This window comes from Peromyscus eremicus, chromosome 15, assembly GCF_949786415.1.
Source record: "Peromyscus eremicus chromosome 15, PerEre_H2_v1, whole genome shotgun sequence".
Lineage (NCBI taxonomy): Eukaryota > Metazoa > Chordata > Mammalia > Rodentia > Cricetidae > Peromyscus > Peromyscus eremicus.
This window is the reverse complement of record NC_081431.1, coordinates 13,865,842-13,882,510: the sequence shown is the minus strand read 5'-3', so window position 1 is coordinate 13,882,510 and position 16,669 is coordinate 13,865,842. Positions and strand designations below refer to the sequence as shown.

At 44.0% G+C, this 16,669-nt stretch overlaps 1 protein-coding gene across 1 annotated transcript in view; it reads left to right on the top strand.

Annotated features, from left to right (window-relative positions):
- Positions 1–16,669, top strand: part of Dnah14 (dynein axonemal heavy chain 14) — a 219,404-nt gene that overhangs the window by 160,719 nt on the left and 42,016 nt on the right. The window contains exons 62-69 of the mRNA XM_059281041.1: positions 2,095–2,254; positions 3,650–3,781; positions 4,149–4,244; positions 6,855–6,995; positions 9,213–9,428; positions 12,296–12,526; positions 12,773–12,894; positions 14,900–15,144. Of these exons, the coding sequence (XP_059137024.1) occupies positions 2,095–2,254; positions 3,650–3,781; positions 4,149–4,244; positions 6,855–6,995; positions 9,213–9,428; positions 12,296–12,526; positions 12,773–12,894; positions 14,900–15,144 (1,343 nt within the window). The remainder of the gene's footprint in view (positions 1–2,094; positions 2,255–3,649; positions 3,782–4,148; positions 4,245–6,854; positions 6,996–9,212; positions 9,429–12,295; positions 12,527–12,772; positions 12,895–14,899; positions 15,145–16,669) is intronic.

The window sequence follows — 16,669 nt, the reverse complement described above, 5'->3', positions numbered from 1 at the left end:
GGTGCTCAGCTTCTTGCATGGGCGTTGGGAATCTGAACTCAGGCTCACACAGCAAGTGTTTTATCAACTGAGCCATCTGTCTCCCTGGCCCCAACCTCGTCACGTGTATAACACATAATTAACTCTTAGTGTTTCAAAAGAGTGGACTAGAGCATCTCACAGTTCTCATATTAATCATAATTAATTAATGAAGACCAAGCATACAGAGAACAGGAGGTGATGGAATTCTCGACATCCTCACCCACAAGCTTTCACTCTTAGTCATTTGCTTATTCATTCAGCAAACCCATTGAGTGCGCGTCATGTGACAGGCCTGTCCGAGGCACTGAGGTCACAGCAGCCAACAGAGGGAAGAAGCCCCTCTGATGAGATGCTATCATGGCAGAGGACAGAGTGCTGTCTGGCAAAAGGATGGGCAGCTGTGTCGTGCAACTGGACAAAGGAGTAGGAAGCACAACCCCCTTTGAAGTGTGCTCAGTGGCTTTCAGGAACTGCCAAGGACCAAGGTGGCTGGAGCTGTGAGATGATGGGGGTCAGGAGAAGGGGATGGAGTCAGAAGGGGCTTCAGAGTGTGACTAGAGGCCAGGCCTTCCCCAGCATAGCTCCCCATACAACTTGTACCTGTGGCTTCCTTCCAGAAGGTCCTGTTCACTGAACTTTTGTTCTGGAAGATATTACTGACAGAGTAGCTCAAATACCCACTAATCCTTTTATTATTAATTTTAAATATGTATCTGTTGAGGGGGCAGGATAGGCGCACCTGAGGGCAGGTTCCCATGGAGACCACAGCATCAGATCCTGTGAAGTTACAGGCATTTAAGAGGCACCCAGTGTGGGTTCTAGGAACCAAACCTAGGTCCTCTGCAAGTACAACATATGCTCTTAACCACCAAGCCATCTCTTAGCTCCCCACAGTCACAGACATCCTGTTTCCTGTAGCATCACGGAAGCAGTGTGAAGTGTATGGCTGGACTCCTGCCACCTCCTCACTGCACAGACTACCCGTGAGCTTCCCTCTGTGCAGCTGGGATGGCAGATGGCGTCCAAGTGAGCTAACACAGAACAGCCTCACTGAAGGTCTCAGCTCAGCAAAGATCACTCTTGAGCAGGGAAGTCCCTCTCCTCTGCCTTGGAACTGCAAGCGCTGTGTGGACCAGCAATCCTTTCGTTCTTTGCCTAGACTGTATTGTTTGCAAAGAGTCTCCCTTTTAATGTCACTTTTGTAGCCACAAACTGCTGGGGACACAACAAAAAGTAGTTTACAATGTTCCAGTAATGATCCTTTGATGCTAACCTTAGAGTCAGATCCCAATATATCCCTCTGCCCCGAAGCTGTTCTAGCAGTAACCTTAGTACTGGGATGAGGGTAAAGAGAAGCCACAAGATATGCATAGGGATCATCGGGTACAGTCCTTAAATCTCCCGGGCTGACTTGCACTGTACCCATGTGCATGTACACACAATGTCTCTGTGGCGTGGTCATCAGAAGGCCAACTAGAGTGACACAGGAAGGTTCCTGACTTAAAATGTCTGTGGTGGGTACTTTTGTAACAAAGAATTAGTCTCTAACTCAGATGGTTTTTCAGATTTACATTTTATGCATTTACTCTTCCTAAAGCAATGATATCCGTGTACTAAAGACATTCAATTTTTTTAAGTGACCAAATAATAAAATGCCTCTATGTTGACTGGTACTCCTTATCAGAATGCTTGTTAAAAATATGTATGCATGCATGGTGTCTCTTATATGGGAAAGCTGGACTTAGCTCTGTGTGTGTGTGTGTGTGTGTGTGTGTGTGTGTGTGTGTGTGTGTAATACATAAAGCATGAAAGCAGAAGGGGGATATTTAGAGAAAGGAGGGGAGTCAGTGGAAGGGGAAAGAGAGAACACAAAAGGGTATTGGGAGAAAGTAAGAGTGAAATGCAAACCACACATAGGAAAATTTCATAATGAAACCCATTCTTTTGTAGGCTACCTTAACGGTTTCATACAGGTAAAGTCTAAAAGTCTGTGTATGTAATCTTCCGGGGTTGCTTACAGGGAGAATATGATTTTCCCCATGAAGCTGATTAGCTACTGACCCTGTCTTACAGAGTGTATGCCCGCCCCCCCTTCCTCGTCCTGACGGTCATGAATGCCGTGTGTATCCTCCTACAGAGGAAGCCCAACTGGGCGACAGCTAAGCTGCTACTTTCCGAAACCAGCTTCCTAAAGAAACTGATTAACCTGGACAAGGACAGCATCCCCGACAAGGTAAACACTGACAGCTAGTGAGTGCCTGCTGGATGCGCTCCATATTTACAGTCTGCAGACTCAAGCGGAAGTGCTAAAACTGGTTCTGAATTACAAGTGAAAATTAAAAATGGATTAAGAATGAAATGTGTTACAGGTGGAAAACAGTAGCAAGAGCTGAAAGAAAGAGGGGGCCGGGTGACGACGCTCATCATCAAGCCTGGCAGGATGAGTTTGATCCCCAGAATCCACAAAATAGAAGAGAACTGACTCCCACAAGTTACCCACAGACAGACCTCCTCATGTGTGCCCTGGTACACGTGTGTGTACACACACACACACACACACACACACACACACACACACACACACGCGCACGCGCACGCGCACGCACACGCACGCACGCACGCACTAAATAGATACTAAAAGGAGTAGAGGAGAGCATGGTTTTCTCATGAAAGTGTTCTTCTACAATCCTCGTATTAAACAGGAACGACATTAAGCAGCCAATCACACTTAACCAGCAAGTTATGGTGGTCTGTGCCACTGGGAAGCACAGAGTTCCAAGGAACAAGGAAGACGAAGTTTGGGCAGCATGCCTGTCAGTGGTGATATTCATTCATGAATTAATGTAACAACTCACTCTTTAATGAATAATTGACAAAGACGATCCCCTGTGGTTTTATTTAAATACATCTAAAAAGAATCACTCTTATAAAATAAAGATAATTAAAAGCCTAACAGCATTCAAAATAATCAGGATGTATTAATAGCAGCAGGTCAGGAGTGAGCCACATGCATCTGAATTATTCAGGAAAGTGGTGCTGTTCCCAGGCAAGAGAGATGCCTGGCCAGAAAGTAGGAGGGAATCTGAGTCTAAGAAAGACTCTCTACCATTTATGGCTTATAAAGGAAGATAAGAAATTCTATATCCTTTTTTTTTTTTTTTTTTTTTTTTTTTTTGGTTTTTTGAGACAGGGTTTCTCTGTGTAGTTTTGGTGCCTGTCCTGGATCTCGCTCTGTAGACCAGGCTGGCCTTGAACTCACAGAGATCCACCTGGCTCTGCCTCCCGAGTGCTGGGATTAAAAGTGTATGCCACCACCTCCCAGCTAAGAAATTCTGTATGTTTAACTATGAATTAGATGGTACCACTAAGCCAATAGGCCACTTGGGGTAAAATGAACCAAGGGATTGAGACCTCCTTGCACACTAAATTTTCCCAAATTGAAGTTCCTTTCAATATGGGCAAAGTCACTGCAACAGTGTGGCAGGTGTGTAGTCGAAAGGCCCCCCATCGGGGGCCACTTTGAACCCTAGACACAACTGTAATGTCTTCATTGCAGAGGCGGGAAATCATTCTTAGAGAAATTAGTGACTCATTCTAATGTGCACTGCATGCTATACATTCTCCCTAGGTGTTCCTGAAGCTCAGGAAGATTATAAACTTGCCTGATTTCAACCCCAACAAGATCGCTCTGGTTTCTGTGGCTTGTTGCTCCATGTGTCAGTGGGTCATAGCTTTGAATAACTACCACGAAGTACAGAAGGTACTCCTCGCCTCCTCAGTCTTTCTCGTGATGGGCAAGGGACATAGCATAGTTCTGAACATAATTTGTATTTAGCAGTGCTCAAGTGGACCTCTGTGGAAAGAATGCCTACTGAAATCCATATGTTTTCATATGTTATGCTGATTCCATAGATTGCCTCTTTTAAATATTCTATGAAAGCTATGCTACATTTCCATTTGTTTGATTTAATATTTTGTCCGTAACAAACTATATCCCTCATGTGCATATATCAAATTCCAGGAAAGTTTATTTTAAAGACCGATATCTATAAATGTCTCGCAAGCATAAGACATTTTAAACCATACGCCTAACTGTTTAAACCCCTGGATGTTTTTCTCCCATGAAGGTGGTGGGTCCCAAGCAGGCTCAAGTGGCTGAAGCTCAGAATGTCCTTCGAATGGCAAAGCAAAGGTTGTCTGAAAAACAAAGAGGTTTACAGCTGGTAAGGTTTGGGGATTCCAGTTTTGTTTTGTTACTTGTTAAATTCTCAGTGCCTTTAAGAACTACATAATATTGCCAAGGAACAGTCAATAAATCTCAGGGATGAGTGTACTGCTCAGTAACGGAGCATTGTCTAGTAGCATGTGGGCCTGAGACTCCATCCCTAGCACTCAAGGGTGCAATGTGGAGAAGCCATTATCTCAGGAGAGCTTAGTGACCAAAAGTAAGAGTATAGTTAGGATTGTAAATCTGAGGACTAAGTAAATAACATAGATATGATAATGTGAAGCTCTCCATCCGAACTACATAATAAATAAATAACAATAGTGTTAATTATCCTCATCACATAATACTATTTCACCAGATTTCTCCAAGAGATCTTTATAACTTTAGTCTATAAAATGTTCAGCCAGTATCTGCCAGGTGGTGGTAGCACACACCTTTAATCCCAGCACTCGGGAGGCAGAGGCAGGCGGATCTCTGTACATTTGAGGCCAGCCTGGTCTACAGAGAGAGTTCCAGGACAGGCTCCAAAGCTACAGAGAAACCCTAGAGTTTAACCAGTATCAACCTGGATTCATATAGTCCTCATTTCACCTGTTAATAGTAATTACTCTGTTAATTCATAAAGTCATATTTAATTCTCTAGTGTCTAGAGCTGGAGCTAGAATGGCAGTCACCAACTTGACATGTGCCACATTCTGAGTAGATGGCATCCTATGACGCACATGGCAAACCAGCTTGTTAAAGTCATGTTACATTCTGGGCAAAGACAACAATGAGGAGGATGTGTGTACACTCTCAAAGCTGAAAGGTTTGCATTACATCGGCTTTCGGTCCATCATCATCCATCCATTCATTCACACACACACACACACACACACACACTATGTCCATCCACTCAGCCACCTATCTAGTGAGTGTCAGAGCCTAAGCAGTCCGACTCTGCCCAGAGGCAGCAGGGACCCACCCCAGCTTCTCCCTGAAACAGACTCACAACTCACAGTAGTTCAGTGGACCTGCTCAATGTGTTTCTCAAGTACAAATCCCATGGTGCTGCCCGAGCTATAGTTAACTCCCTTGGCTTTATGCTCTTTATGGGAATTCCTCCTGTTATATACTTTCTTCTATTTCAAGTATATGTCTTTTGTCCCTCTGGGCCTTAATGCAGAAAACTCTGAAAGTTGTAGGGAAACAGGCCTAGAATTTACTAATCACCCATGCCCTCATCAAAGCATCCTTTAGGAAATGCAGTAACCACCACGTAATTGTATGTTTAATTTCATGGCTATGTCCTGTACTTAAATAACTAGATCATGAGGAGTGAGGGAAGACAGGAGAAATTAAGAAGCAAAGACCATATCGGAAAGTGTTAACAAGAGGCTGAAGAGATGATTCATCACTGCTGCCCCAGAGAACCTGGGTTTTGTTCCCAGCTCCTATGTAAGCCAGCTTCAGGGGATCTGATGCCCTCTTCTGGCCTCCATGGACACCTGTATGGATGTGTACATACACACATACACACACACAAAATTAAAAATTAATCCTACCACAGAACTATATCTCCAGCCCATAATATATTTTTTTACAAAATATGTTTTTGTAAAATTTAGTTTCATACTTTTGTAAAGAAATATCTAAAAGATGAGAAAAAAATTAGAGATCATAGTAAGCACAATTCTGTGTATACGGTTATATATATGTCGGGCCCACGTGACACAGTACAGCATGGAGGAATGGAGGGGCCTGTTCACTTCCTGGTGGCTAGAAAGCAAATGGGAGCCATGAGAGGGACCGTGGCCTGATAGCCCCTCAGAGGGCATGCTGCCGTGATTGAACCTCCTTCCACTAGGTCTCGCCTGCTGAAGGCCGTGCCACCCCCTCACAGTGCCACAGGTGGGAGGTAAGCCCTCAGCACACGGGCCTGTGGGGAATATTTCATATCAAACTGTGATGCCAGCGAAGGGTGTTTTCTATGTGTCATCTAGGGACCGCCTCAGACTTGCTTCATCCCTTCATCCTGACTCGCTTATCCTCAGGTCTGCTCAGCATATCTGGAGTGGGAAAAGTTCAACCATTTTCTTTCTACTATTTGTTTATTTTGAAACAGAAGTCTAAGGTGTGCCCTCTTTGTGGCTGAGGATGACCCTGAACTTATGACCCTCCATTCTCTAGCTCCTGAGTGTAGGCATGTGTGCCAGTGCACCTGGTTTTACACAGCACTGAAGATCAATCCTAGATGTTCTTGTAGTATGGCAAGCATGCCGCCAGCTGGGCTACATCCCCAGCCCTCAGCCATTTCCTTTAGAGAATGAATTTAGATATGACATAGAGTCATCTTTGTGAGCAAATAAGTTAGAAAATGGTGAATCTTCAAATGCTTAGGGTTACAAGAAGAGCTTTTGCAGAAAGCAGACGGCATTTCAAGCACTTCAGGGCAAGAGAACCACTTGCTGCTGGGTGTACATTTCATTGTTCATGTAATCCATATGGGAAGGTTTGCTAGGACCCAAAAGGGAGGTGGTTACACGCTAAAAGGCAAGAAAAATGACAAACTATAAACCAAGTAAGAGCGAGACGTTTTCTCAACGATGAATTAATTGTCTTTCAGATTGAAGAACATTTACAGTTTTTACACACATCCTACAGAGATATTATTGTTGAAAAACATCAACTAGCCAACCGGAAAAAGCTGGCCACCAAGCGCCTGCAGTGTGCATCTGTCCTGCTAACTGTCCTGGAAGACGAGAAGGCACGGCTTCCCTTGGCTTTTAGTCTCCTTTTCTAGTTTCCATGGGAGCAGCTTGCACTTACTTCACTCACACACTCCTAGAACTGCCTCAGTATCCGACCTCCTCTAAGGATCTCGGTAGTCTTACTCCAGTGAAGCAAAGGAATCCTGTGAGGTTGTTAGCCACGGTTCTTCTCCCCTGTGGCTAAGATAGCAGCACATTTCTGTCTGAAGAGGCCCAGGGGGAGCCTTCCAATGGCCATGTTGAGTTGTTCTTCCTCAGCCTGGAACAATGCATGTTGAGGGAGTGGACGGAGACAAAAGAAGATAGCTATCATTAGAGTGGAAAGTGAAAACTTCATTTTGCTCCATTTTATCTGATTTTTAAATTTTTCTAATTCACTCCTAATAAGCTGGCTAAAATCTTGATTTAGTTACACTGCACCTACCCCAAAGGATATTACAAAATCCTGAAGATACCTTTAACTTGTTAAAATTATTTAAATTAATATATTGTGGAAGGCTCTTTAAGGACAGCAATATGGTTGTAGTATAAAGTCATACCAACCAGAGGCAGATTGCTGTCCTCAAAACTTGACTGATGTCCCTAAGCGCCCAGTGACTGCTGAGTGGGGGCTAGCACCAGCATCATTCCTGGTTTTCGAAGCCTCGAGGAGTGAATTTCTGTTAACCATGCTTTCTCCACTGACCAACCAAGCACATGCATGATATTCTCTGCACTCCAACTTCCTCCTTTGAACATGAAGTCAGTGGCCTTTCATTTATTTATTTATTTGTTTGTTTGTTCGTTCGTTCGTTCATTCATTCGTTCATTCATTCATTTATAAGGCTCCCTATGTAGCTCTGGCTGGCCTGGAACTCACTATGGAAGATAAGCCTGGCCTGGAACTCACAGAGATCCACCTGCCTCTGTCTCCCTGCTGAGATTAAAGATGTGCATCACCATGCCTGGCTCAGTAGCATTTTTCTAATGGGACGGTGAAGTGGCAAGTGAGGATTCCACACTACAGTGTCTGCCGACAGTGGATATTCCACAGATGGTGGGGGTGGTGTGACCAGTGTGCGAGCATCAGTACCCACAGAATGTGATTCTGTTACTTGTTTTACGAGACCAGTTCTCATGGTGCAGCCAAAGCAGGCCTTGACTTCATTATCAGAACTAGCTTTCCTCTCAGGAAACAGTTCTTTGACAGGGGCAGGGTAAGATGTTTGTAGTCCGTTTACTTCTGTTTCAAAGCTAACAGAATTCTTTCATTTCATCTGAATGGGATTTTCTGCAGGTAGTTTTAGGTGGTATGTGATAAAGGCCCTAGAGAAATCCGTCTTAGGGCTCTGTCGCCCTTGCTGGCCCAGAGTTGATGCCAATGCTCCCGAGTCAGCTCTGGAGCACTGAATTTGCAGACAGGTGCCACCACGCCCATCCTGGCCACTATTAGATGTTATTCACCTTGTACAACTTGAGAATGGTAATAGTGATAGCAATGATAGACCGGCCAACATAGAGACCACACATTTTTAAAGTATCTCATAGTGTTAGGCTAGGGAGATGATTCCATTAAAGTGCTTGCTACACAAATACGAGCAACTGAGTTTAGATCCCCAGCACCCATGAAAAGTACATGGGCTGGAAGGAAGAAACAGGCGGGTCCTGGGGACTTGCTGGCCAGCTAGTATAGCCCAAGTTGATGAGTTTCAGGTTCAGTGAGAGACCTTATCTCCAACAGATAAATAAGTAAATAAATAATAGGAGTAGGGTAGGGAGATTGCTTAGTGGGTAAGAACACTGCTGTACAAGCATGGGAATCTGTTCAGATCCCCAACAACCACGTAAAAAGCTGGGCATGGCTGTCCTGCATGGTTGTAGCCCCAGCACTGTGAAGGACAGAGACAGGAGGATTACTGAGGTTTTCCAGCTGCCAATCTAACCAAGTTATGTAAGAGACCCTGTCTCGAGGGAGTATGATAGGGATAGAGCCAGACACCTGAGGTGGCCCTCTGCCCTTCACTGCAGACCTGCACATGCACACAAGGCATATGCTCACATACATACACACATGCGCGCACACACACCAAAAAAGTCAAATAAGATGGAGAAGACTAGAGGAAGACACCCAGTGTGTGCATGTCCACACATGCACGCACAAATATCTACCACACACATAAATATTTCATAAATAATTATCAATTCAATAAACTGATTTCTATTTTAACATTTAGATTCGATGGCAAGAAACGGTCAATGAAATAGACAACAAGCTGAAAGGCATCTGTGGTGACATACTTCTTTCGTCCGCATGCATAGTCTACAGCGGAGTCTTAACGCCGGAATTCCGCCAGCTGGTGATAGAGAAGTGGGAGGGCTTCTGTACTAAGTACAGAATTCCCTTGTCATCCAAATTCTCCTTAATGGAAGTGATGGCGGAAAAAAATGAGGTAGTAACAGAATTCCGTTATCCAATTAAGTGGCTTTTTTTGGTGGTTGGATTGGGGGAGTGTGTGTTGGGCATGGATGTTTTTCCTAAATTATTGTGACAAATGAAAATATCGAAGTTTTTCAGCCTTTTATTTCCTTTTTAACTCACAGATCTAATGCCTCAATTTGCTATATCAGTCGTGTTTCTCTTTCTTTAATAAATCCACAAAATGTTCTTTTTCCTATTGTAATCCTACCACCCTGCCGTAATGAATCTAGCCAGTTTCTCTCTCTAAAACTCCTTTTAGTAATAAAATTAGTGCAGTTATTGAACCATGGGTGCATTCTTAGCCATAGCCAAAAGCACAGACTTATATTTACCAATAGATATCTATTGTCTATTTATATAGGTCCTTTGTGAGTATTTAAAAGATTGGAAAAGAGAAATCCCTACTTTACTATTTAATCCTCATCATTTTAGATCAGCTTCTTCAGTGATAACGCTACTTAAATAGACCTTACAACCTATAAGGTCAGGAGGAAATACCAGCCTCTCCACTCCATAATGAATGACCATCTAACCACATCACTAATTGCATTAGATATATATGAACTAAATGCTCCAGTTTTTAAAAGTCTAAAGTCACAAGAGCACATAATAGTTTATGCCAAAGCACAAAATAGAAGCCATGTGTTATTTAGAAAGAACACGTCTAAAACATTAAGATTGGGAATTTTTTTAAAAAGGAGAAAATATACCACAGATTACAAATAGATGAAACCCCCAGAAGGGACTACTAAATTATCAAAGCTTACTTTGCACTAATAATGGGTTTAATTCTCCAGAACTATATTAATAATTCTAAATTTTTTTATTGATAACATGACTTCAAGTATTAAGCAAACATTTTTAATTCATTCATTTATTTTACATCCTGACATCAGTTTCCCCTCCCTCCTCTCCTCCCATTACCTCCCCCAACCACCCCTCCCCACCCCTCATCCACTCCTCTGTTTCATATCAAGTTGCATATCAAGTTGAGGTAGAACTAAGCTCCTCCCCTTGTATTAAGGCTAGGCAAGGCAACCCAGTATGAAGAATAGGTTCCTAAAAGCTAGCCAAAGAGTTAGGGGCAGGCCTGCTCCCACTGTTAGGAGACCCACAAGCAGACCAACCTGAACAACTGTCACATATGTAGAGGGCCTAGGTCAGTTCCATGCAGGCTCCCTGGTTGTCATCCCAGTCTCTGTGAGCCCCTATGAGCCCAGGTCAGTTGTTTCTGTGGGTTCCCTTGTGATGACCTTGACCCCCTGGCTCATACAATCCTTCCTCCCTCTCTTCAGGATTCTCTGAGCTCAGCCTAGTTAAGCAAATATTTTAAAAATAAAAAAAATATAGAGAAAAGAGATAAACCTACTGGAGTGGCTTGAATGAGCTGTCCTCCATATGCTCATATATTTAAATACTGGCTCCCCAGTTGGGTGGCAGTTTTTGGAGAAATGTTGGGGAGGGTGCAGCCTTGCTGGAGGAAGGAAGTCTGTCACTGGAGGCATGCTTTGAGGGTAAAAGGCTTTGCCTACTTCCAATTTGCTCTCTCTGCTTCAAGCTTGTATTTGAAGAGACGAGCACTCAGCTTCTTCCTCCAGCTGCTGTGCCTGCTGTCTACTGCCACGCCCCTGCCGTGAAGGATTCATGAAGTTCACCTAAGCTCTTCCTCCCATAAGTCACCTCGGCCAAGGTGTTTTGTCACAGCAGAAGAAAAGTAACTAATACAGAAGTTGGTACCAGAGAGTAGGATGTTGCTGTGAAGAACCTGACTGTGTTCTTTTTTTATAGGAATGTGGAAGAATTTGGGACTTTGAACTAGAAAAGCAGTTGAATGCTATAAACAGAGATTAATGGTCCATTCTAGTAGGTAACAGGCAGTCAGTAATGCTGAGAGCGGCGTGGCTTCGGGGGGACTGAGGACTTTAATGACAGTTAGGATGGATGCCACTCCTGTGATAGTTTGGCAAAGGAGCTTGCTGCCTTCTGCCCGTGTCCTGAGAACTTGCCAAACACGAACCTGAAAAGTGGAAGAGAGAAGGGCAGACTAGCAAGTTTAGTGTCAGAGCCAAGGCACTGCAGAGGAGGCCGCAGCTGTGAAGGAAATCTGCACCATTGAGGAGAGGCCTGGTCTACCCTGGAGCCGAGGGGAGGGCAGACTCCACCCAGCTGAGCTTTCAGCTTGATAAAATTAAGGCCTCAAGGAGCCTTGTGCTCCTAAAAATCAACTTCAGACAAAAGCTGCTGATGTGGTTCAAGGGGGTCAGGGTTCGCCCCAAGGCAGCCAGCCTGGCAGTGTACCACGTGGTTCCAGCTTTAGAGGAAAACAGAAGTGAGAGGAAGATGAGGCCATGAAGAGCGGGAGGCTCATCAAGGCAGAGTTAGGCCCTGAGCCGAGTCCTGGATGTGCATCTCGTTCTGAGAGTGTGGCCGTAGGCACATCCCTGGACTTCCCGCCTCAGCTTCTTCATCTGAAAAATTAGTGTTTGTAGAAATTTAATGAGTTAATGAATACATGTGCTTGATAGGTGATGAGTGAGAAATAGAATCGCTACTGTTGGTTTTCATAGCTCCACATGAGGTGTGTTTCCTATATGTAGAGAGCCTGAGAGTCCTGGAAACAGGTCCCTGGCTTTATGTTTATTTTCTGTTTCCACAGTGTCTTAAATTGCTCATCATAACAAAAATCCAACTTGTTTTACTTTTTGCTCCCTTGGTCTTTCTAAGGATGATTTGTCTAAAAGCAATGATTGTTTAGGATCCTTCATGGCCCTTTACAGGACCTGAGCCTGTGCAGAAGTTTCTGAAATAGTAAAAAAAATACTAGTGTTTCCATTCCAGATCAGCCGATGGCATAATCAAGGACTGCCCCTTGGCCAGCACGCAGCAGAAAATGCCATCTTGATGAAAAGTACTCAGCAGTGGCCACTGGTGATTGACCCCCACAAGCAAGCTCTCCACTGGATCCGTCAGATGGAAGGGCCCCGGCTACAGGAGATTTCCGCTGAGGATATCAGTCACCGCCAAACAATTGAAAATGCCATGCAAGCAGGAGGCTGCGTCCTCTTGCAGGTATTTGGACGATGGAGCCTAATTTCTTCTTTCTATTGCACCCCTTGTTATATGCAATGAACATAAATGTACAAGTTTTAAGTGTTCAGGATCTTTGTCAAACAAATGTATACATAATTACATTTGCATGCATGTACTATGTATGTGCACACATGCACAGAGTTCAGTTCTCTTATGGTATCAACCATGTGTCTTTTCAACTGATTTATCTAAGACTTTTTTTGTGTGTCTGCTGGACTTTTTCAGAATGTCCCTGAAGCAATCCCTCCCAGCTTGAAGGCAATTCTAAAGAAAGACATTTACCAGAAAAGAGGGCACTGTTACATCAGAATTGATGATGTGGAAATTAACTACAATGAAAAGTTCAGGTAATGCTGCTCATAATCAAATCCAGCCCTGTGTTTTATTTTTTAAGATAAGGAGCATTGAAGGCCTAGTACACCGATCCTGAGGAGTGTGATCCTGAGGGAGAGGGTGGGTGTATCGTCAACATTCCTTTGGGTTTTGTGGTTTATGGCTGTCACCCACGTTCACAGAGTGGGTGTTATCAGTGTTGTCAGGCTGTATGTGATGGAGACTGTGACCAGGGCTGAGCAGGAAGTCAACAAGCTGGAAGCCTGGCCCACTTAGTCCCGAGGAATTTGATCTGATCCCCTTGGCCAACACCAACACAGGCACGATAAGCTTTGGCCACTTTAAAAGGCAAAAATCCAGGCCTGCAGTGGTGGCTCGGCCAGTGCTCGCTGTGAAGCATGAGCGTCCAGGTCCAGAAGACATGTGTGTAAAGGGTGACATGCATGTACAGTCTTAGCTTGGGGAAGGCAGAGGCAGGCCAGTCCCTAGAGTTCAGTGACCAGTCATCCTTGCCAACTGAGAGAGTCTGTCTCAGGAAATAAGGTGGAGAGCATTTGGGGAAAATACTTGAAGTCAACCTTTAGCGTAGACACACACACACACACACACACACACTCTCTCTCTCTCTCTCTCTCACACACACACACACACACACACACACACACACACACACTCACTCACTCACTTATATTTAGTATTCAGAACAAAAAGAGATTTTGCCCAGGGAGGTAGAAGTACTAGGAGGGACAGTTGGAATCCTTAACAACAGAGACTTCTTTGCCTCAGATGAGCACCATGGAGGACCGTGCTCCTAGACAGCCAGCATCCACCAAGGCACTGGGGCTAGTGGAATTGGAGGTCCTGTGTCTCTTGAACTCAAACACTGCATTCTGCGGGAAACAGCAAGGGTGATTCTTGGAGAGGAATTTTATCCTGGGTCCCTGGGGGAGACATAGGAGATAGGACCCAGAGTTCCATATAGCAAAAGCAGGTCACAAAGCTGTGTCATGGTCAAGGATCCTTCTGCAGGGGCTCACGTAGGTCACACACTCATCTCATCACAGGGGTTCATGTGTCTCAGTAGCTTCGAGAGAGATAGCAAGGAGCCAGAACAGTAGCCAGTGCCCCTAAACGCATTCCATGTCCCTGTCTTCTGACCGAGGACCGGAATCAGAACTACTCGTTTGTGAGGTCCCTGCCCCTAAACTGCCTGGCCGGCTTCTCTACTGCCCTCCTCTCAGCTGCACAGCGTCTGAGGCTCCAGCAGGAAGCCACCTCCTTCCTCCAGGCAGCTTCTCGAAGAACTATGTGGTGACATGTGATGACCACAGAAACACAGTTCCTGAGGAAGCCTTTGGAACTGTGTGAGAGCCTTGTCTCTTTGTGGGCAGAGCCACGGGAGTCATAGTAACTGTGGCCAACTGATCCCCAGAATGGATGTCTTCCAGAGGGTGGGGAGGGGGTGATGCTTTAAAAGACAGACTTGGGGACAGATTTCCACTCTCTCGGGCTATGCCTCAGCCTCCCCTTTTAAAAGTGGAGTGGGCATGCCCCTGCTCTTCTTAGTTGCTATAAAAACAAAACAAGACCTAGAATCTCATTCCATCTCACTGCCTGCTCTACACCACCACCGTCCCTCCTGCCCTTCCCTCCCCTGTGCCCAGGCTGTCCTGCAGCCAGAAAGTCCAGCAGCTCCAAATCCCCCATTGCCTTACAACTGCAGCCACAGAAACCATTCTTTACAATGATCTAGTGACATCAAAACTCTATGACCATTTGTGTTTACCCTGACCTGATGCTTAAATCTAGTAAGGATATAATTTATGGCTGTTTTTAAAGTATAAACACAGACTTGTTGATATAGTATAAATGAAGATCATGCATTGAGTACAAAACTGAATAACACTAAAAATTAATCTTTTCACTTCCAGAACAATATAGTTTATATTAGTTAAACACTTGGTTTCATCTTATTCTTCTGTAAGTTCTTTGAATAACTGGTGTCTCTCTTATTTTTAGGTTGTACTTATCTACAGGATTAGACAACCCCCACTTTCCTCCATCAGTTTATAACTTTGTTACGATTATCAACTTCACGGTAACATTCCAAGGCTTGCAAGATCAGCTCTTATCTACAGTAGTAAGTCATGAAGTTCCTCATTTAGAAAATCAACGAGCCCAGTTATTAGAGAGTATTTCTCATGATGCTGTAACCCTGGAGGAACTGGAGGATAAAACATTGACCATACTGCAGAAAACAGAAGGTGAGGAAAAATACTGAGTAGTATGATCAACAAACAAAATAAAATAAAAGTCCGAAGAAGAAACCATGAGGTTATTTTCTGAATTGGTACCCAAAATGCCAAGCCTCCATTACTACCAGATAACTAGTTGGGCTGGGTGAGTCCCACCCACCCATGTCTAAATTTCACGTTGTGAATTTTGATGTTCCTCGGCACCCATGTTTGCTTAGTTCTTTCTATACACATTTGACCACCAAACACTGCACCGAAAATTTTAAGCAGATCTCTGGGGGTGGGGGAGGTACTTAAAGTCACCAAGTGTGTTGATCCTAAAGGACTTTTTACAGAGAAATAATCACGTGACTCTTAAATATCACATTAAAATGTGGTATATATTAGCAAAGAAGTCAAAATTGTTTTCCTCTTGTTGGAAGAATATCTAAGAATATTTTTGTAGCAATAAAACATAAGTTGATGTCAACTTCTTCCTGACTCACACTGATAAAACCACACCTAAGTCAACTGGAACAAAACACAGTTTATATGACCCTAAACTGTCTTTGTGTTTTAATTTGTGTCTCATTAGGAGACACAATATGTTTCTCAACTACATTAGTTCTCAAGGTTACATATAGAAATGCTCTATAAACTTATTGCACTTATATCTTGTCTTTTTAAATATAAATATCCAGTGAGCACTGTACACGTTTGCCTGACCCTGAACTTCACAGACAGGTTCGGGCTTCTATTGACTTTTTTGGTTGACTTTTTAAAAGAAGGGTCTTTCTAAGTAGCCCAGGCTGGCCTTGAGCAAGCCTTAGCCTCCTGAGTGCTGGGATTGGAGTCTGGCACCACCACATCCAGGTGGATTTACTTTTAATATTCACTGTTATTAATTACTGTTTGTCTAAGGGCCAATGCCCTGGAGTAAAAGCCTGGTGTTACCAAAAACTTCACTAAAATAAGCTAAAAACTGGGAGGTTGGAGAGCTGGCTCCAAAGTGAAGAGCCCTGGCTGCTCTTCAGAGGACCTGGGTTTGGGTCCCAACATTCACATGGCGGTTCGCAACCATCTGTAACTTCTTTTCCAAGGGATCTGGTGTCCCCTGTGGTACACAGACAGACGTGCAGGCAGCAAATTCATACATGTAAGATAAAAATAAATCTTTAAAATAACGAAAACAAAAACCTATCAATAGTAGTTAGTACAGCTACAGTTTTTTGTCTCCTAACATCACATCAGGGCCTTTTCTTTTGTCTTTTTTCACCCTATGGATCCTCTGCAAAAATATTATGGCTTCTAGTTTTGTGTTTTTGATGGGATTTCTGAGTGTGCAAGCGAGCGTGTCGCTGTGGCTTTATCTGTTTATTGTGCCTTTTCGGGGGCTCTTTTCCTTCTGTGTGTTGTGGCATGTTTATATTTTACTTATTATTATCCCTTAGAAGCCAATTTGCTTTCTAGCGAGAGGCAGAGAGGGGGTCTATCCAGGTGGGAGGGGAGGTGGCGAGGACCTGGGAGGCGTGGAGGCAGGGGGGTACCGTAATCT